Source organism: Coregonus clupeaformis, chromosome 1 (genome assembly GCF_020615455.1).
Source record: "Coregonus clupeaformis isolate EN_2021a chromosome 1, ASM2061545v1, whole genome shotgun sequence".
In the NCBI taxonomy this organism is placed as follows: Eukaryota; Metazoa; Chordata; class Actinopteri; order Salmoniformes; family Salmonidae; genus Coregonus; species Coregonus clupeaformis.
Genome location: NC_059192.1, coordinates 18,384,336 through 18,410,561, shown reverse-complemented (window position 1 = coordinate 18,410,561; position 26,226 = coordinate 18,384,336). Strand labels below are relative to the sequence as shown.

General features: G+C 45.0%; 1 protein-coding gene across 2 annotated transcripts in view; it reads left to right on the top strand.

Moving 5' to 3' along the window:
• The window catches only part of htra1b (HtrA serine peptidase 1b), a 40,467-nt gene extending 27,669 nt beyond the window's left edge, over nt 1-12,798 (top strand). The window contains exons 4-9 of one of the 2 annotated variants that reach the window (XM_041844475.2): nt 9,907-10,101; nt 10,259-10,291; nt 10,819-10,933; nt 11,485-11,542; nt 11,645-11,740; nt 12,422-12,798. In XM_041844475.2, coding sequence (XP_041700409.1) covers nt 9,907-10,101; nt 10,259-10,291; nt 10,819-10,933; nt 11,485-11,542; nt 11,645-11,740; nt 12,422-12,590 — 666 coding nt within the window. In that variant the 3' untranslated portion in view covers nt 12,591-12,798. Of the gene's footprint in view, nt 1-9,906; nt 10,102-10,258; nt 10,292-10,818; nt 10,955-11,484; nt 11,543-11,644; nt 11,741-12,421 lie in introns of both variants that reach the window. The other variant, XM_041844396.2, reaches the window with a different exon arrangement.
• Nucleotides 12,799-26,226: the final 13,428 nt, after the last annotated feature.

The window sequence follows — 26,226 nt, the reverse complement described above, 5'->3', positions numbered from 1 at the left end:
TCAATCATTCATTGATGCCAATGAGAGATTTTACAGACATCAAGATAAGATTCGGTCTGAAGACCCTATTGAGAAACGTTGTTGAATCTTCTTGATGGAGACAGAGTCGTCTCAACACCCCCACACAGATGGAGGAGTATGGTGAATCAATCCCAACTTTTGGATAAAGTAAACAAGCGTTAGGTAAACTTAACAGATGTTAAAGCTCTACCATTCAGCTCTCTCTCCATCCAGCAGATGTATTTTTCTATGTCCCATGACTAATCCAAACCACAGAGCAGAGAAGGAGCCGGCCCATCCCAGCCCGTAGGTAGACTCTTCATACCTGTGGTTTGATCGACCTAGTCGATTTGTGCCAATCAAACAAGAGTACAAAGAGAGAGATGGAATTTTCTGAGTGGAGACACTACCTGGCATCAACAAAGTCATCACTCATTCTTGCATTCTTTCAGGGGTTCGGTCTTGTCCATCTCTCTCCATGACGTACTGTAAGACATATCCAAACTAGGTCAAAGCCCGCACTCTGTTACTTAAGAGTACATTTGTAACGTATGTGTTATTCAATTGGAGAAAAGTAAACTGGACTGGAGAAAAAAAGAGAGTCACACTCTAGTGGAGTAGAACAGAGATGAAAGACATCCCAGTATACGTCGCAGTCGGCATTCCCAGGCTTGTGTTTCTTTCTTGGCTCTGAATTAGGTTATTGGAGCTGTGTTGCTCCCTCAGGGACATTCCCCGATTATACATCTCTGGGATACGGTGTATTTCCAATTCCTAATGGTTGGAAAGAAAGAGGCAATTTGTGTAGTTCTCAGTAACAAACAGTACTTCTGTCTGCAGGGATTTGCTATATCTCTTAATAACCGGAAAGAAAGTGACATGGTGTGTGTGTCTCTACTGTAGCCCATTTGCCCATTTGCCTTTATTATTTTTATTTTATTTTTTCTTCTATTTTTTAATTAAATTTTTATTTTTAGGGGGTAGATCATCTTTAATATTGCAGATAGATTGTAACTTCCATCAATGTAATTGTCTGCATCACTTCCAATCCCCCATATGTTTTTTGTTTTTTTCTTGCATATATATACACATACATATATATATATATATATATATATATATATATATATATATATATATATACATACATATACGCATATACATACATATCCTTTAAAAATAGATATATTCCCCTTTATTACTTTCCAACCCCACCATCCCTTCCCTAATTGGAGTAAACTAGTGAACAACAATGCTTAGGCCTCTACTTCATGCTTATACATACTACAGTATATACATTTTATGGACACAGTCAATAATTATATTTTGTTTGTTTTTACTCCTGAACTTCCTCCGATCATTTTCATGATGTCCATCTGTATGCCATATCTTTCTAACTGTGCTCTTTCACAAAAGCTCACAATATATAACCTATATACTTATTATGGACACAGCATGTCTTACACTAGTTATCTTGTTGTTATTAGTTGTTGTTATTAATCCCATCTTTCAGCTCCATTCAACACCTCCCATCTATCTCTTAACACCATCCATATTGGATTTCTATTTGCCATATATTTTTCAACTGTACTGTCATGTTTTACAAAAGTTCTGAACCTTTCTATTCTCATTGTTTCTACAGTTTGTGAATTGAAAATAAACATTTTTGCTAAAAGTATTATTATATTATTGATCGATTGACTATGACTTTTCAGATCACCCAGTAGTGCTATCTGCAGGGTCAGCTCCAGGTAAATATTGCAATCCTTCAGCCATTCCTGGACCTGTGTCCAGAAACAAGCTACAAATGGACAGTACCAAAACAAATGACCTAATGATTCTGTCTCTTCACAGCCAAATCTGCAGAGCTGGGAAGATTGTATCCCCCATACAAATAACATTCTATTGGTAGCAAGAATTTTATATAATAATTTAAATTGAAAAATTCTAAATTTTGAATCCGGCGTCGTTTTGCGTATCAGTTCATAAACACTATGCCATGGAATCGGTACGTCAAAAATCTCTTCCCAACTATTTTGCAATCTACAGTGGGGAGAACAAGTATTTGATACACTGCCGATTTTGCAGGTTTTCCTACTTACAAAGCATGTAGAGGTCTGTAATTTTTATCATAGGTACACTTCAACTGTGAGAGACGGAATCTAAAACAAAAATCCAGAAAATCACATTGTATGATTTTTAAGTAATTCATTTGCATTTTATTGCATGACATACAGTGGGGAGAACAAGTATTTGATACACTGCCGATTTTGCAGGTTTTCCTACTTACAAAGCATGTAGAGGTCTGTAATTTTTATCATAGGTACACTTCAACTGTGAGAGACGGAATCTAAAACAAATATCCAGAAAATCACATTGTATGATTTTTAAGTAATTCATTTGCATTTTATTGCATGACATAAGTATTTGATCACCTACCAACCAGTAAGAATTCCGGCTCTCACAGACCTGTTAGTTTTTCTTTAAGAAGCCCTCCTGTTCTCCACTCATTACCTGTATTAACTGCACCTGTTTGAACTCGTTACCTCTATAAAAGACACCTATCCACACACTCAATCAAACAGACTCCAACCTCTCCACAATGGCCAAGACCAGAGAGCTGTGTACGGACATCAGGGATAAAATTGTAGACCTGCACAAGGCTGGGATGGGCTACAGGACAATAGGCAAGCAGCTTGGTGAGAAGGCAACAACTGTTGGCGCAATTATTAGAAAATGGAAGAAGTTCAAGATGACGGTCAATCATCCTCGGTCTGGGGCTCCATGCAAGATCTCACCTCGTGGGGCATCAATGATCATGAGGAAGCAGCCCAGAACTACACGGCAGGACCTGGTCAATGACCTGAAGAGAGCTGGGACCACAGTCTCAAAGAAAACCATTAGTAACACACTACGCCGTCATGGATTAAAATCCTGCAGCGCACGCAAGGTCCCCCTGCTCAAGCCAGCGCACTTTCCTCTTCCATTTTTGCGGTAACGCTGCAATTATTTGGTTGTAAATTTGGGTAGAGCAGACATTTCCATATGTTTTTGTTAGCTGCATGTGCGACATAACTCCACCATTCCTACCGATAATATCATTTACGAAGATTATACCTTTTTTAAACATTTTTTAAAAAAATAACATTTTTTTATCAATTAGTATATTTGAGTTTAACCACAATATTTGTTGCAATATTTGTTCTGTCATTTCTGGAGGATTAAATTGAAATTGCAACCAACTTTCTATGGCTTGTTTTAGAAATAGTGATATTTGGGAGATGATTTCCTTTTCAAATACCTGAAAGTGAGGGGTTGTAATCTGAATAAAGGGAAAATGTCCCTTCTTGAACATTGGGTGAGACAATCCTACTAGTTTACTAGAGAACCAGTTCGGATTTAAGTATAATTTTTGTATGACTGAAGCTTTCAGTGATAGGTCTAATGCTTTAATATTTAATCATTTCTGTCCTCCTAATTCATATTCATTATATAAATAGGCCCGTTTAATTTTGTCTTTCTTGCCGTTCCAAATAAAATGGAATATATTTTTCTCATATAATTAAAAAAACTGTTTGCTAGGCGTAGGCAAGACCATAAGCAAATAGGTAAACTGGGATAATACTAAAGAGTTAATCAGGGTGATTTTTCCACAAATTGACAGGTATTTACCTTTCCATGGTAGCAAGATCTTATCTATTTTTGCTAACTTTCTATAAAAAAAATTTGGAATGAGATCATATATTTGATTTGGGATATGTATTCCGAGTATATCCACATCACCATCAGACCATTCTATTGGTAAACTACATGGTAATGTACATTTTTAATTTTTTAGTGATCCAATACGTAATATAGTACATTTATCATAATTTGGTTGTAATCCAGAGAGGTTAGAAAATGTATCTTCGTACAGTTATATGTTTAGAGAGAGACTTCAATCTTATTTTCTCACCATGTTTGAACGCTGTAGTGTCTCAGTGTGAAGAGCAGCTCTGGCCTGGGGACAGGAAGGGTTGTTACACTACAGGAAGTGGAATAGGTATTTGTGGGCCTGAAGAACCAATCACAGAGCGATAGAGGGGGTGGCGGGACACTGTACACTCAGCAGTGGCCTGAACAGATAAAAGAGATGGTCTTTGCCGGTCCATATGGAAGCAGAGACAGAATATTGTGTGTGTATGTACGTGTGTACATGTGTATGGGAGTGCGCACAGCTACAGGTAATTAATGAGAAGTGAGGGAGAAAAGGTAAGGTAACAGTATCTGAAAGGGTTTTCCATAAGCATGTGTGATTGGCCTTGAATACAGACTTTTAAATCTGTTGATACCTTTACAGTGTTGTTCATCCCAAATGGAAACACAAGCTGCTACTCAAATGGACTCATTTTGATGTTTGTATGTGTATAACACACTTTGCTTTTATTGGCAGTCACAGTCCTCTTGTGTATGGTATACAGTATATTGTATCTTTGAAATTATATTTCAGCATTTATCAGGTGCCTCGTCAATCACTCTAGCAGCAACAGACAGCAGCTTTGACTAGTGGCTCCCTTCCTGCAGACGGCTCCCATGTCTGACACTCCCCCCGCAGAGTGCACTCTGCAGTCTGCAGCCATTGTCCCCCCGACTCCCCTGACGTTTACCTCTCTGACAGCCTGGTCATTTCCACTGGCACACACAGACCTGTCTCTCACCGTTCCACACTGGCACTGTATCAGAGGGCTCAGCAGCAAATGTCATCCCTGTCACTGAGAACTGACAAGGTCTCCTATTAGCTTAGGAGCACAATGGAAACTGGACAGTCAAGGAAACATTAGGGAAAAATGCTCAAATGCATCAGTGCTAAGTCTAGGGTCCTGTTACATTGAGTCACACTCAAGTACAGACAAAGCAAGTCTATAGTTTCACTGCCCTGCATCCCTGCAGAAACCGAACACCGATGTAGCTTCTGTTTCCTCCTGAAATACACGCTGAGCTGCATTTGCACACTGCACTACTTTTGATCAGAGCCCTATGGGCACGATATAGGGAATAGGGTGTAATTTGAGACGCAACCAAAGACAGACCATGTCAGACCTCTGAACTCTGTGTAGCCTCCCCTTCACCTTGCTAGCAAATGGTTCATAATTGCATCTCACCACCGCAGCAATTACGTTTTCCAAGCTAATTACTTACAGTACAGAGAGAGGGTGGTAGAGGGTGGTGGAGGGGGTAGAGGGGGGTGGAAGAGGGTGGTAGAGATCGGTGGAGGGGGTAGAGGGGGATGGAAGAGGGTGGTAGAGATGGGTAGAGGGGGATGGAAGAGGGTGATAGAAGAGGGTAGAGGAGGATGGCAGAGGGTGGTAGAAGAGGGTAGAGGGGGCAGAGTTGTTACTGGGAGACAGGTGATCTGATAATGCATCTGTTAGTACAACATCATGGAATGCAAAAAACTGCCTGTCTGTCTTTCACTGCCCAGAGACAACTGAGTCACTCAAGCCCACGTCCTTATCTCACTAGACTAGAGGGATATGCACCAAGTACTGGAAGTAGTAAACAGAGTACTGTACTGTGCAGGAGTTGTTTTCCTTCAGAGGTACAGTAGATATAATCCTGACTTGAGAAATCTTTTCAAACTTGCATTCAGGTGCCAGTAGCTTGGGCAGTTCTATTGTGCTGATCTATACCCAACAAGCTCCACAGTCTCACTGCAGAATCAGACCTTTCAAGGTTTTAAGCCTTAATTCCGAATGGTTAAGTTCCACAACGCCCTAGCAAAACCCAAGCCTACTTAAAAATATGTAATGTATTTATTTCACCTTTATTTAACCAGGTAAGCCAGTTGAGAACAAGTTCTCATTTACAACTGCGACCTGGCCAAGATAAAGCAAAGCAGTGCGATAAAAACAACAACAACACAGAGTTACAAATGGGATAAACAAAACGTACAGTCAATAACACAATAGAAAATCTATATACAGTGTGTGCAAATGTAGTAAGTTATGAAGGTAAGGCAATAAATAGGCCATAGTGCAAAATAATTACAATGTAGTATTAACACTGGAGTGATAGATGTGCAGAAGATGATGTGCAAATAGAGATACTGGGGTGCAAATTAGCAAAATAAATAACAATATGGGGATGAGGTAATTGGGTGGGCTAATTACAGATGGGCTGTGTACAGGTGCAGTGATCGGTAAGATGCTCTGACAACTGATGCTTAAAGATAGTGAGGGAGATGAGTCTCCAGCTTCAGAGATTTTTGCAGTTCGTTCCAGTCACAACTGGAAGGAATAGCGGCCAAAGGAGGTGTTGGCTTTGGGGATGAACAGTGAGATATACCTGCTGGAGCGCATACTACGGGTGGGTGTTGCTATGGTGACCAGTGAGCTAAGGTAAGACGGGGATTTGCCTAGCAGTGATTTATAGATGACCTGGAGCCAGTGGGTTTGGCGACGAATATGTAGTGAGGGCCAGCCAACGAGAGCGTACAGGTCACAATGGTGGGTAGTATATGGGGCTTTGGTGACAAAACTGATGGCACTGTGATAGACTACATCCAATTTGCTGAGTAGAGTGTTGGAGGCTATTTTGTAAATGACATCGCCGAAGTCAAGGATCGGTAGGATAGTCTGTTTTACGAGGGCATGTTTGGCAGCATGAGTGAAGGAGGCTTTGTTGCGAAATAGGAAGCCGATTCTAGATTTAACTTTGGATTGGAGATGCTTAATCTGAGTCTGGAAGGAGAGTTTACGGTCTAACCAGACACCTAGGTATTTGTAGTTGTCCACATATTCTAAGTCAGACCCGCCGAGAGTAGTGATTCTAGTCGGCAGGCGGGTGCAAGCAGCGTTTGATTGAAGAGCATGCATTTAGTTTTACTAGCGTTTAAGAGCAGTTGGAGGCTACGGAAGGAGTATTGTACGGCATTGAAGCTCGTTTGGAGGTTTGTTAACACAGTGTCCAATGAAGGGCCAGATGTATACAAAATGGTGTCGTCTGCGTAGAGGTGGATCTGAGAGTCACCAGCAGCAAGAGCGACATCATTGATATACACAGAGAATAGAGTCGGCCCGAGAATTGAACCCTGTGGCACCCCCATAGAGACTGCCAGAGATCCAGACAACAGGCCCTCCGATTTGACACATTGAACTCTATCTGAGAAGTAGTTGGTGAACCAGGCGAGGCAGTCTTTTGAGAAACCAAGGCTATTTAGTCTGCCAATAAGAATGCGGTGATTGACAGAGTCGAAAGCCTTGGCCAGGTCGATGAAGACGGCTGCACAGTACTGTCTTTTATCGATTGCGGTTATAATATCGTTTAGGACCTTGAGCGTGGCTGAGGTGCACCCATGACCAGTTCGGAAACCAGATTGCATAGCGAAGAAGGTACGGTGGGTTTCGAAATGGTCGGTGATCTGTTTGTTAACTTGGCTTTCAAATACTTTCGAAAGGCAAGGCAGGATGGATATAGGTCTGTAACAGTTTGAATCTAGAGTGTCACCCCCTTTGAAGAGGGGGATGACCGCGGCAGCTTTCCAATCTCTGGGGATCTCAGACGATACGAAAGAGAGGTTGAACAGGCTAGTAATAGGGGTTCCGACAATTTCGGCGGCTAATTTTTGAAAGAAAGGGTCCAGATTGTCCAGCCCAGCTGATTTGTAGGGGTCCAGATTTTGCAGCTCTTTCAGAACATGATTTCTGGAAAGGTGGATTTTTAGAAGTAGAAGCTCAAACTGTTTGGGCACAGACCTGGATAGTATGATAGAGTTCTGCAGGCTATCTCTACAGTAGATTGCAACTCCGCCCCCTTTGGGAATTCTATCTAGACGGAAAATGTTGTAGTTGGGGATGGACATTTCAGAATCTTTGGTGGCCTTTCTAAGCCAGGATTCAGACACTGCTAGAACATCAGGGTTGGCGGAGTGTGCTAATGCAGTGAATAGCTCAAACTTAGGGAGGAGGCTTCTGATGTTAACATGGAAGAAACCAAGGCTTTTACGGTTACAGAAGTCAACAAATGATAGCGCCTTGGGAGTAGGAGTGATACTGGGGGATACAGGGCCTGGGTTAACCTCTACATCACCAGAGGAACAGAGGAGGAATAGAATAAGGATACGGCTAAAGGCTTTAAGAACTGGTCTTCTAGTGCGTTGGGTACAGAGAATAAAAGGGGCAGATTTCCAGGCGTTGTAGAATAGATTCAGGGCATTATGTACAGACAAGGATATGGAAGGATATGAGTACAGTGGAGGTAAACCTAAGCGTTGGGTAACAATGAAAGAGATAGCATCACTGGAGGCACCGATTGAGCCGGTCTCCGCGTGTATGGGGGTTGGGACAAAGGAGCTAACTGAGGCAGGTTGACTGGGACTGGGGGCTCTACAGTGAAATAGTACAATAAGAACTAACCGAAACAGCAATAGGCAAGGCATATTGACATGGGAGAGAGGCATAATATATTCGAGAGAGCTAAGACAACAGCTGGTAATGGCGACAAAAGTTTGGGCTGAGGCTAAACAGATCAACAGGATGGGGTACCGTATAAAGGAGCAGTCCAGCAGGCATCAGCTGTGTAGCTGAGTGATCATAAGGTCCAGTGAACAGCAATAGGTGAGTCCGGGAGCAGTTCGGTGGCTGCTACGGCACAGGCGAGCAGGAGGCACGGCTGTTGATTGCGTGTGATAGCGGGCCAGGGCTAGCAGAAGGATCTTCGTGGTCGTCGCAACGGGAAGCCTGTTGAAACCACATCAGAAGATTACGTCGGCAGACCAGTCGTGATGGATCGGCGGGGCTCCGTGTCAACACTAGGAGGTCCCGTCCGGTTGACAGAGAGGTAGATAGCCGGGAGATGGGCCTGGCTCGAGGCTAGCTCAAGGCTAACTGGTGCTTGATTCGGGACAGTGGTGATTAGCCAACAACAACAACAGCCATTCGGTTGCAGCTAGCTAGTTGCGATGATCCGGTAATAGCGCTCACCATTGCCTCTAGTGGCCGGTTTTGAAGTAATCTCCTGACGCCCTGCTTACCTGGACGGACGTCTAATTTCGCAGTGGCTCTTGAGCGACCAGTGTGACAGATAACCTGCTGACTGCTGGGTGGCAGGTGACACACTGACACTGTGTGCCAAAAGCCCTTCTTCCCAGTCTGTCCCGTTCCATCCACCTGACTGCCTTCCTGGACTGTGTCAGTTTATCCCATTTCCAGCCCATCTGGTAGAGTGCTTAGGGCTGTCAGCAAGGGAGCGGCCTGCTATTCCTGTGTCAGGTCTGGATGTCAGGTCTGGATTCCTGGAGCCCTGAGCCCAGGGTGGGGGGCCAATGGTTCCTCTCCCCATTTACCTATGACTGTATCCCCATGACCCATCGCCACATCTTCACCCCCCTGCCCTGTCCTGTCCTATTAATATCTAGGTCTGGTGTAACCCAGCCATAGAGCCAACTGTATAAGTCTTATCCATTCTCCTGTCATTGTTGATGGATTTTGTCTATTGTGGATTGTGTCATTGAGATGGATGAAGTGGCAATTCATTGCCCTGATATATTTTCATAAAGCATTCAGAGTATGCAGACGTCAAGGAACATCATCACTTCAGGCATGATAACTTCCTCTCAGTAGATTTACAAAACGCTATGTTGACCCCCATATGTTTGGCGCTTTTCAACTGTCGCCTGTCGTGCATAAACAAACAGGATGTAACAAAGGTACTTCAGACATGTCTCAAAAGAGGGGTGGTCTTGTTACCGTAGATACTTAATGGACTGTAGCTACAGCTAGTACTGTACCTGCATGCCAACTGTTTCCGTTCAGAATACACTCTATAGTTCTACCGGCAAAATGTTTATTTGTCCCCTTTTTGTGATGATCCCAGGATAAATCTATGTGAACATCTTGACTGATCTGAGTCCTGTGTCTCTGTGTTTAGATGAAGCTGCCGGTGCTGCTGCTGGGTCGTTCAGCTGACCTGAGGCCTGGTGAGTTTGTGGTGGCCATCGGCAGCCCCTTCTCCCTGCAGAACACGGTCACCACAGGTGTCGTCAGCACCACCCAGAGAGGAGGCAAGGAGCTGGGCCTGAGGAACTCTGATATGGATTACATCCAGACGGACGCTATCATCAACGTGAGTGATACATCATCAGACCCACACACAAGCAGCTGTCAGCATTTAGTTGTGGAAAACACAACAGTAGCTCCCCCATATTTGCCCCGTTACACAGATAGGAGCTGTAGATCTACCATCTGATCATCCCTTTAACCTGAATGCTGTTCCTTTTCAGTATGGGAACTCTGGCGGACCACTGGTCAATCTGGTAAGATATCCTTTCTTATTGATAAGAATTACATCTCTCAGAATGGTCTTAAAGGTCCAATTCAGATGTTTTTATCTCAGTATCAAATCATTTCTTGGTAACAAGTACCTTACTGTGATTGTTTTCAATTAAAATGGTCAAAAAAATACAAAAATAACTTCTTAGCAAAGAGCATTCTCAAGCAAGAATTTAGCTAGGACTGTCTGGGAGTGGTCTGAGTGGGGAGGGGAAAGCTGAAAATGTGCTGTTATTGGCAGAGAGGTTTGGAACTGTCTTTCTTATTGTCACCAGGCAGGACAAAACTCCATCCCACCAAAACAGGCTGTAATTTCAGGCGGTCTTTTCAAACAACTCTTACACTAAAAGGGCATTATCATCATTTTCACCATTTCACAGTATTATTCTAACCTCATAGTGTGGAAATATATATATAAAACACAGGAAAATCACGTTTTTAACTGCACTGGGCCTTTAATCTATGACAAATCTGGAGAATGTATTTTAATAATGTGTGTTTCTGTCTTCAGGACGGAGAGGTGATTGGGATCAACACACTGAAGGTGACAGCAGGAATCTCCTTCGCCATCCCCTCAGACAAGATCCGTCAGTTCCTGGCAGAGTCCCATGACAGACAATCTAAAGGTACAGATTACCAATCTAAAGGTAGGGCTGTGACGATTATGGAATTTTGGGGTAACGATAAATTGTCATGCAAATGACCACGGTTATTGTCATAATTGTCATTTTTGTAAACAATTATTTTGAGCTTGTAATGCATCATGAATTAATGCATCTTTGAAAATTACCATTGACATATCTAATGAATATAACTCAGGTTTGGTGAAACCCCCGTTTTAAAAAACAAATGGTTCTGCTCGTAAAATGATAACGACTTTTCCCCCTTTCATGTATAAAATAAATAAATAAGTATAAATAAAATAAACAAAACTGCTATTGGGTTAATTTTATCTACTTGAAAATAAAGTTGAAACTCCCCCTCTTAAAATGTATGAATTAAGACGATTATGGTGATTTATTTTTAAGTTTACGGTTATTGTCGGTTAGAGACAACTGTACGATTATTGTGCCAGACCTATCTAAAGGTCCATGGCTTTGACCAGGTACTGCATATTGAATTTTCAATGTTTATCACCATGTGCAAACTAATGCAGCATTTATCCTATTTTCTTTAGGTAAATTATCATCAAGTAAGAAATATATTGGTGTGAGGATGATGACTCTCACTCCAATGTAAGTTTCAGCTAGCCAGGTTCATCTTGTGAATGAAATTCTTCCAAATACCTGCAGCTCATTAAACACTTATCTCTGTTTTCATTGGTTCCTTTCCCATAGGCTTGCAAAGGAGCTGAAGGAGAGACAATCAGACTTCCCCGATGTTACCTCAGGGGCATACGTCATCGAGGTCATCCCAAAAACACCAGCTGAGACGTAAGTAGTAGTTTACACTCTTAGAAAAAAAGGTGCTATCTAGAACCTAAAAGAGTTCTTTGGCTGTCCCAACAGGAGAACCCTTTGAAGAACGGGTTCTACATGTAACACAAAAGGGTTCTCCTATTGGGACAGCTGAAGAACCCTTTTGGAACCCTTTTTTCTAAGAGTGTACTGAAAACAGAACCTCTCAGTGTATACTGACTCAAAACAGTGCAAACATGAGGCAACAGCTAAAGTCCTTGACCTTGGATTAGGAGGAGAGCATTTAAGGACTAATTTGGTAGTTGGTAGTTATCTCCATTCCTCTCATAAAGATTGCTAGGAGTTTGTGGCCACATAAAATCATTTGTGCTGAGGCGGCAGTCTCCCGCTCAAGGAAATGAATAGCTTTCTTTTTGTCTGGTGTGGTTTGTGGTACCAATGTCAGCATAATGCCATGGTCAGATTTAGTTTCTCACAGTGTCTAAAAAGAATGTTACTGCCTCTGTAAGTTCATTTGGCTTTTTTTGGAATGGGGAAAACTCCCTCTCAAACTTAAGAGGCTCTATTTATATTCTGGGGATTGAGAGATCTAATGGTACACACTGCTTATAGAGCCTAACGTACTGTGCTTTATCAGTAAAGCGCATGTATTTTTGCTACATTCCCCTAACATACACTCCTCTCTCCTCTCCACAGAGGTGGCCTGCAGGAGAGTGATGTCATAATCACCATCAACAGCCAGCGAATCACCTCGGCCAGTGATGTCAGCAGCTCCATCAAGAGGGAAGACACGATGCGGATGGTAGTCCGGCGGGGAAACGAGGACATCATGCTCACCGTCGTCCCAGAGGAGATTGACCCTTGACCTCTCAGCAACCACGAACTGGTTCTCAGTGTTGAAAACCACGGACCTTAAACCAGGTGTGTCTGGAGCCACACCCTACCTTAGAACCTGTAACTACTAGTGTGTGTGTCTCCCCCACCCACCTCAAACTACCGAGGCCTGAGAGGCCCACACCTAACCCACTGGGAGCTCAAACACGTCCAGGGCAATAAAGACATATTTTAGCATCCCTGCTAGTTTTTTAGTGTTATTTGTCCTCATGTATGAGTCAAAAAGACACTTCCGCTCTCATTGAAACTGATTATTACCATCACATTTTTATACTCTACTAACGTCCATGCACAGAGAACCCACCTCAGTTAGAGAGAAGAATGGGTGTCCGTATTCTGATTTGTTGTTGTTTTTGTTGCTGTTGATATTGTTGATTTGTTTTTTAATTGTATTGTCATTGTATTTCTCTTGATATGTTTTGACGACAATTTCACAGAGGGAATAAAATGGTTAAAAAAACGCGGTGTTCCTTACTGATGTTCCTCCTAACTCTGACAACATGAATGTTGACAGTTGAACTATTCACATCTGGTAAAGTCATGCAGTTACCCAGTGTACACATCCAGCTTGGCTGCTCTACACACAGACTGGGACTATGACCTGGTTTTGGTTTGGATCATACAGTGGGGAAAAAAAGTATTTAGTCAGCCACCAATTGTGCAAGTTCTCCCACTTAAAAAGATGAGAGAGGCCTGTAATTTTCATCATAGGTACACATCAACTATGACAGACAAAATGAGGAGATAAAATCCAGAAAATCACATTGTAGGATTTTTAATGAATTTATTTGCAAATTATGGTGGAAAATAAGTATTTGGTCAATAACAAAAGTTTCTCAATACTTTGTTATATACCCTTTGTTGGCAATGACACAGGTCAAACGTTTTCTGTAAGTCTTCACAAGGTTTTCACACACTGTTGCTGGTATTTTGGCCCATTCCTCCATGCAGATCTCCTCTAGAGCAGTGATGTTTTGGGGCTGTCGCTGGGAAACATAAGACTTTCAACTCCCTCCAAAGATTTTCTATGGGGTTGAGATCTGGAGACTGACTAGGCCACTCCAGGACCTTGAAATGCTTCTTACGAAGCCACTCCTTTGTTGCCCGGGCAGTGTGTTTGGGATCATTGTCATGCTGAAAGACCCAGCCACGTTTCATCTTCAATGCCCTTGCTGATGGAAGGAGGTTTTCACTCAAAATCTCACGATACATGGCCCCGTTCATTCTTTCCTTTACACGGATCAGTCGTCCTGGTCCCTTTGCAGAAAAACAGCCCCAAAGCATGATGTTTCCACCCCCATGCTTCACAGTAGGTATGGTGTTCTTTGGATGCAACTCAGCATTCTTTGTCCTCCAAACACGACGAGTTGAGTTTTTACCAAAAAGTTCTATTTTGGTTTCATCTGACCATATGACATTCTCCCAATCCTCTTCTGGATCATCCAAATGCACTCTAGCAAACTTCAGACGGGCCTGGACATGTACTGGCTTAAGCAGGGGGACACGTCTTGCACTGCAGGATTTGAGTCCCTGGCGGCGTAGTGTGTTACTGATGGTAGGCTTTGTTACTTTGGTCCCAGCTCTCTGCAGGTCATTCACTAGGTCCCCCCGTGTGGTTCTGGGATTTTTGCTCACCGTTCTTGTGATCATTTTGACCCCACGGGGTGAGATCTTGCGTGGAGCCCCAGATCGAGGGAGATTATCAGTGGTCTTTTATGTCTTCCATTTCCTAATAATTGCTCCCACAGTTGATTTCTTCAAACCAAGCTGCTTACCTATTGCAGATTCAGTCTTCCCAGCCTGGTGCAGGTCTACAATTTTGTTTCTGGTGTCCTTTGACAGCTCTTTGGTCTTGGCCATAGTGTAGTTTGGAGTGTGACTGTTTGAGGTTGTGGACAGGTGTCTTTTATACTGATAACAAGTTCAAACAGGTGCCATTAATACAGGTAACGAGTGGAGGACAGAGGAGCCTCTTAAAGAAGAAGTTACAGGTCTGTGAGAGCCAGAAATCTTGCTTGTTTGTAGGTGACCAAATACTTATTTTCCACCATAATTTGCAAATAAATTCATTAAAAATCCTACAATGTGATTATCTGGATTTTTTTTCCTCAATTTGTCTGTCTTAGTTGACGTGTACCTATGATGAAAATTACAGGCCTCTCTCATCTTTTTAAGTGGGAGAACTTGCACAATTGGTGGCTGACTAAATACTTTTTTCCCCCACTGTATATCCAGTGTGCGTTTAATGAGAGTTGTAATTAGTCCCTCTGCATGGCCTGGGAGCTGGACTGCCTGTCTGCCAAGGCTCAGCCAATAGGGGAGGAGAATACTGCTAGGGGCCAACCCTAGGGGATTGGATTTCCTCTGCCCAAGCGTTGCTGACCCCTGCCAGATCTTACATTGTCTGGATAGATACAAAAGTATGTGGTCACCTGCTTGTCGAACATCTCATTCCAAGATCATGGCCATTAATATAGAGTTGGTCCCCCCATTGCTGCTATAACAGCCTCCACTCTTCTGAACTCCAGAGAACGCGTTTCCACTGCCCCAGAGTCCAATGGCGGAGAGCTTTACACCACTCCAGCCGACGCTTGGCATTGCGCATGGTGATCCTAGGCTTGTGTGCGGCTGCTCGACCATGGAAACCCATTTCATGAAGCTCCTGACAAACAGTTGTTGTACTGATGTTGCTTCCAGAGGCAGTTTGTAACTCGGTAGTGAGTGTTGCAACCGAGGACAAACGATTTTTATGCGCTACGAGCTTCCGCACTCGACAGTCTCGTTCTGTGAGCTTGTGTGGCCTACTACTTCGCAGCTGAGCCGTTGTTGCTCCTAGACGTTTCCACTTCACAATAACAGCACTTACAGTTGACCGGGGCAGCTCTAACAGGGCAGAAATTTGACGAACTGACTTGTTGGAAAGGAGGCACCATATGACGGTGCCACGTTGAAAGTCACTGAGCTCTTCAGTAAGGCCAGTCTTTTTGTATTTGTATTTTTTTTTTATTATTTGGCATTTTTTATGATTATACAGATAACAGAAGGAATAGGTAGAGGGCAGAACACACACGGATCCCCTACCAAATCAAACCACCCCAACCCCCCATGCTCCAATAGAGCCCAAAACCAGACTTAAAGCAGGCTTGATATACAATGAGTAATATAATAAAATAGCAAAAAAATAATACAAAGATATTATAAAACAAAAAGTTTTTAAAAAGAGTAAAAATAATCATACAAATTCTAATTTGGGTTGGTTTATGGAGTTGTGAAATTAGCTGGGTCCATGTCTTCTACAAAGGATAGGAAAGGTTGCCAGATATTATAAAATGTAATTGCAGATCCCCTAACGGACTAGCACATTTTCTCTAGCTTGAGATGTTGCATAACTTCCTTTATCCAATGGTTAAAAGTAGGAGGAAACTATCCTTCCACTTAAATAGTATAAGACGTCTAGCTAGAAGAGTAGTAAATGCCAGCATGTTGCCCATAGAGCTGTTTAGAGGGGCCTCCTGTGGTGCCACTCCCAATAATGAAATAAAGGCAGAAGGTTCTATAGGTCTCTCCAGTATCTTAGAAAATGTCTCAGAAATCTGTTAATTTCGGGCATGTCCAAAACATGTGTAATAAAATAGCAGGAGCCTGAACTTTGGTTCATAAGAGAGTTCAGGGAATCCAGATTGTGTGAGTTTAATAACATATTGATCAAGCATATGCCCCCTTTGATATAAGGATTCACTTTAAAAATAGAATCTAGAAGGGAGGTAGGTGGGCGTGATGGGAAGTGACTAGAGTATGAAGATACAAAACTACGCAATTGCAGGTATCTAAAGAAATGGGATCTAGGAATATTGAACTTTTGTGAAGAGATGCAAAATCCATATCAATGTACAAGTCGTTCAGGGAGGAGATCCCTTTTCCAGACCAGATATGAAACGCCCGGTCTAATAATGATGGACAGAATGTATGGTTATTTAATAATGGGGCAGAAGTGAAAATTCACTGAGACCAAATGATCGCCTGAACGGTTTCCAGATATTTAGAGAATGTTTCACAATAGGGTTTTTAGTGTATTTGGAAACAGGCTCAGCTAATGCACGTTTTGAGCAGAGTAAGGCAGCTAAGGAGGTGAGGCCACAGGATGAAATCTCCAAGGTCAACCATTTCGGGCAGTAAGGCCATTCATGTTTGTCTATGGAGATTGCATGGCGGTGTGCTCGATTTTATACAACTGTCAGCAACGGGTGTGGCTGAAATAGCCGAATCCACTAATTTGAACTTATATACTTTTGTATATATAGTGTATTTTAAGTATGAGCTAAGCACATCATATGTTATAGCAATCTGTCAGTCGATGACACAGTCGATGACGTAACACGCAACCATTGGTTGATGCATGCAACGTCTGAGCAGGGGAACGCGACCAGGAATTTCTAGACAATGGTCAGACATTACAAATCAATGATAATCAACTCCAATTGACACTCTTCCAGTACCATGAGTCTTGCCTTGCCAGTCTTGCCTGAATGACAACTATAATGGTAATAAATGTTTTGTGTCGTCCTCGATGTTTGTAACTGCCATTTGCATTTTTTTTTGTGGCTGTATGTGTTGTGTAATAATTTCAATCAATGAATCCAATAACCAATCAATCAGGGACACTGGTTACATTGGCTTTCATAACCAAACAAGTCACATTAAGATCATTTATTGATATGGGAAAAGAGAGCCTTATGAATCTGAAAGTTCATAAACCTTACTCATAAATGGCTTTAGATATTGAACACCTACTCACTGCCAATGCCCAAGATCCTATAAGATGATTCTGTAAAGTCCAGATTTACCTCAGAAATGTCTCTGCCAGAAATGTACACTCAGTGTATGTATATACTGTTTTGTAGTCATTGAACACTGGTCACTTTAATAATGTTTACATACAAAACACATCTTTTTATATATATATATATATATATATATATATATATACACTGCTCAAAAAAATAAAGGGAACACTTAAACAACACAATGTAACTCCAAGTCAATCACACTTCTGTGAAATCAAACTGTCCACTTAGGAAGCAACACTGATTGACAATACATTTCACATGCTGTTGTGCAAATGGAATAGACAACAGGTGGAAATTATAGGCAATTAGCAAGACACCCCCAATAAAGAAGTGGTTCTGCAGGTGGTGACCACAGACCACTTCTCAGTTCCTATGCTTCCTGGCTGATGTTTTGGTCACTTTTGAATGCTGGCGGTGCTTTCACTCTAGTGGTAGCATGAGACGGAGTCTACAACCCACACAAGTGGCTCAGGTAGTGCAGCTCATCCAGGATGGCACATCAATGCGAGCTGTGGCAAGAAGGTTTGCTGTGTCTGTCAGCGTAGTGTCCAGAGCATGGAGGCGCTACCAGAAGACAGGCCAGTACATCAGGAGACGTGGAGGTGGCCGTAGGAGGGCAACAACCCAGCAGCAGGACCGCTACCTCCGCCTTTGTGCAAGGAGGAGCAGGAGGAGCACTGCCAGAGCCCTGCAAAATGACCTCCAGCAGGCCACAAATGTGCATGTGTCTGCTCAAACGGTCAGAAACAGACTCCATGAGGGTGGTATGAGGGCCCGACGTCCACAGGTGGGGGTTGTGCTTACAGCCCAACACCGTGCAGGACGTTTGGCATTTGCCAGAGAACACCAAGATTAGCAAATTCGCCACTGGCGCCCTGTGCTCTTCACAGATGAAAGCAGGTTCACACTGAGCACATGTGACAGACGTGACAGAGTCTGGAGACGCCCGTGGAGAACGTTCTGCTGCCTGCAACATCCTCCAGCATGACCGGTTTGGCGGTGGGTCAGTCATGGTGTGGGGTGGCATTTCTTTGGGGGGCCGCACAGCCCTAAATGTGCTCGCCAGAGGTAGCCTGACTGCCATTAGGTACCGAGATGAGATCCTCAGACCCCTTGTGAGACCATATGCTGGTGCGGTTGGCCCTGGGTTCCTCCTAATGCAAGACAATGCTAGACCTCATGTGGCTGGAGTGTGTCAGCAGTTCCTGCAAGAGGAAGGCATTGATGCTATGGACTGGCCCCCCCGTTCCCCAGACCTGAATCCAATTGAGCACATCTGGGACATCATGTCTCGCTCCATCCACCAACGCCACGTTGCACCACAGACTGTCCAGGAGTTGGCGGATGGGCCGGGCCGGACATCCGCCACCTCATCAGGAGCATGCCCAGGCGTTGTAGGGAGGTCATACAGGCACGTGGAGGCCACACACACTACTGAGCCTCATTTTGACTTGTTTTAAGGACATTACATCAAAGTTGGATCAGCCTGTAGTGTGGTTTTCCACTTTAATTTTGAGGCTGACTCCAAATCCAGACCTCCATGGGTTGATAAATTTGATTTCCATTGATAATTTTTGTGTGATTTTGTTGTCAGCACATTCAACTATGTAAAGAAGAAAGTATTTAATAAGATTATTTCATTCATTCAGATCTAGGATGTGTTGTTTAAGTGTTCCCTTTATTTTTTTGAGCAGTGTATATATATATATATATTGTCACACCCTGGCTCTGGGGACTCTTAAATGTTGAGCCAGGGTGTGTAGTTTCTATGTTAAGTTTTTCTATGTTTAGGTTCTAGATCGTTTAGATCTATGTTGGCCAGGGTGGTTCCCAATCAGAGGCAGCTGTAGCTCGTTGTCTCTGATTGGGGACCATACATAGGCAGCCTGTTTGGCACCAGTCTGTGTGGGATCTTGTTCCGTATAGGTATGTTATTAGTCTACCTTGGACTTCACGTATCGTTTGTTTGTTGTTTTGTTCGTGTTCAGTACGTTAATAAATATGTACGCTTATCACGCTGCGCCTTGGTCCGTCTCATCCGTAAGCGATCGTGACAGAAGATCCCACCAAATGAGGACCAAGCAGCGTGCCCAGGAAGAGAGAATAGCGATGTCTCAGGTGGGCAAATGGTGGTCATGGGAGGAGATATTCGCGGGGAAAGGGCCATGGGCGAAGGTAAATGCCCAGGCAGGAGAGGAGAAACGGCACCAACCGTGCCGACGACGGACACCCGAGAGGCAACCCCAATAAAAAAAATTTGGGGGGGGGGGCACACGGCGTGGATGACGAGGCAGCAGGAGGCAGCGACAGGGCGAATCTGCAGATTAGGAGAGGAGGCCACCAGGTTACGGGGGCTATTGGTCCAGAGGGAGCAGGCGTTAATTGGTCAGAGGGAGGAGCTACAGGAGGCGATAAGGGAGAAGAAAGGAGTGTAGAGGCACGGCGAGAGGAGCTGGTTAGGCAGCAGAAGGAGCGGAGGTTTATAAGGGAACCCAGTCCCGCTCCTCGCACCAAGCAAGTGGTGTGTGTCGCCAGTCCGGTCCGGCCCGTTCCTGATCCCTGCACTAAGCCAGTAGTGCGTATTCCCAGTACGGCCCGACCCATTCCTGCTTCCCGCACAAGGCCAGTGGTGTGTGTTCCCAGTACGGTCCGGCCCGTTCCTGCTCCCCGCACTAAGCTAGTGGTGCGTGTTCCCAGTACGGCCCGACCCATTCCTGCTCCTCGCACTAAGCCAGTGGTGTGTGTCCACAGTCCGGTACGGCCCGTTCCTGCTCCCCGCACCAAGCCAGTGGTGCGTGTTCCCAGTCCGGCCCGGCCCGTTCCTGCTCCCCGCACCAAGCCAGTGGTGCGTGTTCCCAGTCCGGCCCGGCCCGTTCCTGCTCCCCGCACCAAGCCAGTGGTGCGTGTTCCCAGTACGGCCCGGCCCGTACCTGCTCCCCGCACCAAGCCAGTGGTGCGTGTTCCTGCTCCCCGCACCAAGCCAGTGGTGCGTGTTCCTAGTCCGGCCCGGCCCGTTCCTGCTCCCCGCACCAAGCCAGTGGTGCGTGTTCCCAGTCCGGCCCGGCCCGTTCCTGCTCCCCGCACCAAGCCAGTGGTGCGTATTCCCAGTCCAGCCCGGCCTGTTCCTGTCCCTCGCGCCAAGCCAGTGGTGCGCGTCGCCAGCCCGGTCCGGCCTGTTCCTGTCCCTCGCGCCAAGCCAGTGGTGCGCGTCGCCAGCCCGGTCCGGCCTGTTCCTGCCCCTCGCACCAAGCCAATGGTGCGCGTCGCCAGCCCGGTCCGGCCCGTTCCTGCCCCTCGCACCAAGCCAGTGGTGCGCGTCGCCAGCCCGGTCCGGCCCGTTCCTGCCCCTCGCACCAAGCCAGTGGTGCGCGTCGCCAGTCCGGTCCGGCCCGTTCCTGCTCCCCGCACCAAGCCAGTGGTGCGCGTCGTCAGCCCGGTCCGACCCGTTCCTGCTCCCCGCACCAAGCCAGTGGTGCGCGTCGTCAGCCCGGTCCGGCCCGTTCCTGCTCCCCGCACCAAGCCAGTGGTGCGCGTCGTCAACTCAGTCCGGCCCGTTCCTGCTCCCCGCACCAAGCCAGTGGTGCGTGTGTCCAGTCCGGCACGGCCCGTGCCTGTTCCACCGGTGCCTGGTCCGGCACCGGTCAGCTGCTCCACTCCGGAGCCAGAGCAATCCGCTCCACCGGGGTCCGGTCCAACTCCAGTCAGCGGATCCACTCCTGAGCCAGAGCAATCCGCTCCACCGGTGCCCTGTCCAGCTCCGGCCAGCGGCTCCAGTCCGGAGCCTGTACAGTTCGATCCACCGTCGTCGGGTCCAGCTCCAGTCAGCGGTGCCAGACCAGACCAGGGGCGCAACAGGGAGGTGGAGAGAAAGTGGTGGTGGGGACTCTTAAATGTTGAGCCAGGGTGTGTAGTTTCTATGTTAAGTTTTTCTATGTTTAGGTTCTAGATCGTTTAGATCTATGTTGGCCAGGGTGGTTCCCAATCAGAGGCAGCTGTAGCTCGTTGTCTCTGATTGGGGACCATACATAGGCAGCCTGTTTGGCACCAGTCTGTGTGGGATCTTGTTCCGTATAGGTATGTTATTAGTCTACCTTGGACTTCACGTATCGTTTGTTGTTTTGTTCGTGTTCAGTACGTTAATAAATATGTACGCTTATCACGCTGCGCCTTGGTCCGTCTCATCCGTAAGCGATCGTGACATATATATATATATATATATATATATATATATATATATATATATATATATACATACACTGAGTGATAGACTGACCAGGTGAAAGCTATGATCCCTTATTGATGTCACTTGTTAAATCCACATCAATCAGTGTAGATGAAGGGGAGGAGACAGGTTAAAGAAGGATTTTTAAGCCTTGAGACAATTGAGACATGGATTGTGTATGTGTGCCATTCAGAGGGTGAATGGGCAAGACCAGAATATTTAAGTGCCTTTGAACGGGGTATGGTAGTAGTTGCCAGGCGCACTGGTTTGAGTGTGTCAAGAACTGCAACGCTCCTGGGTTTTTCACGCTCAACAGTTTCCCGTATGTATCAAGAATGGTCCGCCACCCAAAGGACATCCAGCCAACTTGACACAACTGTGGGAAGCATTGGATTCAACACGGGCCAGCATCCCTGTGGAATGCTTTCAAGACCTTGTAGATTCCATTCCCTGACAAATTGAGGCTGTTCTGAGGGCAAAAGGGCGGGTGCAACTCAATATTAGGAAGGTGTTCCTAATGTTTTGTACACTCAGTGTATATACTATATATATATTTCAGTCTCTGACATTGCTCATTCTGATATTTCTTAATTTTTCTGGATTATGTGTGTATTGCATTTTTTATTGCTAGGTATTACTGCACTGTTGGAGCTAAAAACACAAGCATTTCACTGCACCTGCGATAACATCTGCAAATCTGTGTACGCGACCAATCACATTTGATTTGATTTGCAGTAAAGAAAAGACTAAAAGAATTAGGTCATCTCTCAACAATGGTCATCTCTTACATTTTCTTATGGTCACCTCCTCCCATATATGATAAGCTGTAGACCACACTATTTACCAAGAGAGTTTTCATCTATATTTTTCATAGCTGTCCATTTACCTCCACAAACCAATGCTGGCATTAAGATTGCATTGAATGAGCTGTATAAGGCCATAAATCAACAGGAAAACGCTCATCCAGATGCAGCGCTCCTAGTGGCCGGGGACTTTAATGCAGGGAAACTTAAATCCGTTCTACCTAATTTCTACCAGCATGTTAAATGTGCAACCAGAGGAAAAAAAAAACTCTAGACCACCTTTACTCCACACACAGAGACGCATACAAAGCTCTCCCTCGCCCTCCATTTGGCAAATCTGACCATAACTCTATCCTCCTGATTCCTGCTTATAAGCAAAAACTAAAGCAGGAAGCACCAGTGACTCGGTTAATAAAAAAGTGGTCAGATGACACAGATGCTAAGCTACAGGACTGTTTTGCTAGCACAGACTGGAACATGTTCTGGGATTCTTCAGATAGCATTGAGGAGTACACCACATCAGTCACTGGCTTCATCAATAAGTGCATCGATGATGTCGGCCCCACAGTGACCGTACGTACATACCCCAACCAGAAGCCATGGATTACAGGAAACATCCGCACTGAGCTAAAGGGTAGAGCTGCCGCTTTCAAGGAGCGGGACTCTAACCCGGACGCTTCTAAGAAATCCCGCTATGCCCTCCGACGAACCATCAAACAGGCAAAGAGTCAATACAGGACTAAGATTGAATCATACTACACTGGCTCTGACGCTCGTCGGATGTGGCAGGGCTTGAAAACTATTACAGACTACAAAGGGAAGCACAGCCGCGAGCTGCCCAGTGACACAAGAATTCCAGACGAGCTAAACCACTTCTATGCTCGCTTCGAGGCAAGCAACACTGAAGCATGCATGAGAGCACCAGCTGTTCCGGATGACTATGTGATCACGCTCTCCGTAGCCGATGTGAGTAAGACTTTTAAGCAGGTCAACATTCACAAGGCCGCAGGGCCAGACGGATTACCGTACTCCGAGCATGTGCTGACCAACTGGCAAGTGTCTTCACTGACATTTTCAACATGTCCCTGACTGAGTCTGTAATACCAACATGTTTCAAGCAGACCACCATAGTCCCCGTACCCAAGGACTCTAAGATAACCTGCCTAAATGACTACCGACCCGTAGCACTGATGTCTGTAGCCATGAAGTGCTTCGAAAGGCTGGTCATGGCTCACATCAACAGCATTATCCCAGAAACCCTAGACCCACTCCAATTTGCATACCGCCCCAACAGATCCACAGATGATGCAATCTCTATTGCACTCCACACTGCCCTTTCCCACCTGGACAAGAGGAACACCTACGTGAGAATGCTATTCATTGACTACAGCTCAGCATTCAACACCATAGTGCCCTCAAAGCTCATCACTAAGCTAAGGATCCTGGGACTAAACACCTCCCTCTGCAACTGGATCCTGGACTTCCTGACAGGCCGCCCCCAAGTGGTAAGGGTATGTAACAACACATCTGCCACACTGATCCTCAACACGGGGCCCCTCAGGGGGTGCGTGCTCAGTCCCCCTCCTGTACTCCCTCTTCACCCATGACTGCATGGCCAGGCACGACTCCAACACCATCATTACGTTTGCCGACGACACAACAGTGGTAGGCCTGATCACCGACAACGATGAGACAGCCTATAGGGAGGAGGTCAGAGACCTGGCCGTGTGGTGCCAGGACAACAACCTCTCCCTCAACGTGACCAAGACAAAGGAGATTATTGTGGACTACAGGAAAAAAAAGAGGACTGAGCACGCCCCCATTCTGGTCGACGGGGCTGTAGTGGAACAGGTTGAGAGCTTCAAGTTCCTTGGTGTCCACATCACCAACGAACTATCATGGTCCAAACACACCAAGACAGTCGTGAAGAGGGCACGACAAAGCCTATTCCCCCTCAGGAGACTGAAAAGATTTGGCATGGGTCCTCAAATCCTCAAAAAATTCTACAGCTGCACCATCGAGAGCATCCTGACTGGTTGCATCACCGCCTGGTATGGCAACTGCTTGGCCTCCGACCACAAGGCACTACAGAGGGTAGTGCGTACGGCCCAGTACATCACTGGGGCCAAGCTTCCTGCCATCCAGGACCTCTATACCAGGCGGTGTCAGAGGAAAGCACTCAAAATTGTCAAAGACTCCAGCCACCCTAGTCATAGACTGTTCTCTCTGCTACCGCACGGCAAGCGGTACCGGAGTGCCAAGTCTAGGTCCAAAAGACTTATCAACAGCTTCTACCCCCAAGCCATAAGACTCCTGAACAGCTAATCATGGCTACCCGGACTATTTGCACTGCCCCCACCCCCCCCCCCACCCCCATCCTTTTACGCTGCTGCTACTCTGTTAATTATTTATGCATAGTCACTTTAACTCTGCCCACATGTACATATTACTTAAACTACCTCAACTAGCCGGTGGCCCCGCACATTGACTCTGCACCGGTACCCCCTGTATATATAGCCTCCCTTACTGTTATTTTATTTTACTTCTGCTCTTTTTTTCTCAACACTTTTTTGTTGTTGTTTTATTTTTACTTTTTTGTTAAAAATAAATGCACTGTTGGTTAAGGGCTGTAAGTAAGCATTTCACTGTAATGTCTGCACCTGTTGTATTCGGCGCATGTGGCCAATAAAATTTGATTTGATTTGATTTGATTTATATCCTCAGTGAACTGCTAGGGTGCGACATTAAGTATTATATGAATTACCCACAGTATGAGGTGATTTATATACAGGGAAGGATCCATTACATAATAATCTACAGTATCCGTTCCGTTGCATGTTCTTTGGGCTCGGCTGAAGCATGGAACCTAGATGGAAAACATGACCTCACTCTTACCTTTCACACATCCCAAATGGCACCTCATTCCCTATGTAGTGTGCAGTGCTTTTGACCAGGGCCCATAGGGATATGGTCAAAAGTAGTGCACGATATATAGGGGAAAGGGTGCCATTTGGGATGCAACCACAGTGTGACATCAGTTTCAGAGGCCTCACCGATTAAATGTTTGGTTAATGTACTGTAAAGGATAGCTCAAGGCTTCTAGAAATACTGTAAATGCCCCATCAGTCAAACTAAGCGATCTGCTGTTAATGTAGTTCCCATGTGTTAGTGGGGAAGTAGACTACCCCCTGAAAGGCTACAGTTACAGTGTAGATGAATGCTAAGGATATGATGAATGTGTATTAATAAAAGTGTACCATTTATTGGATGACTCATCCATCTAGGTTAATATGAGTGTTGGACTGGGGCCAAATGAGAATACCGTTGTGCTAACTAACAACACAATCTATCTGCAATATTAAAGCTGATCCCCCCCCCAAAAAAAAAAAAAATGAACAGTACAATATATCAGAATGATGTCGATCTGAGAGGGGTTTCTTACCAACAGGCCCCGAGGCAGATCTTTCACTGTTGCCTTCAAATCATTAACACATTTATTGCTCTGGGCCTGTATAAAACTGATCCTACTCCTACTCTGTGACATACAGGCCCTAATCTGTATGTTACAAATAGAGCATTGATTTCTAAGAGCAGACAGACATAGTAGGCTACAGTAGTGAAACGCTGTGGAGTGTTCTTCACTACTTTACACTTCAGAAATCCAACAGGTTTTGATTTGTTCCCTCCATAGCCATGCAGAGTTGGAGCACCAGCAGTCGGATATTGTTGATACAG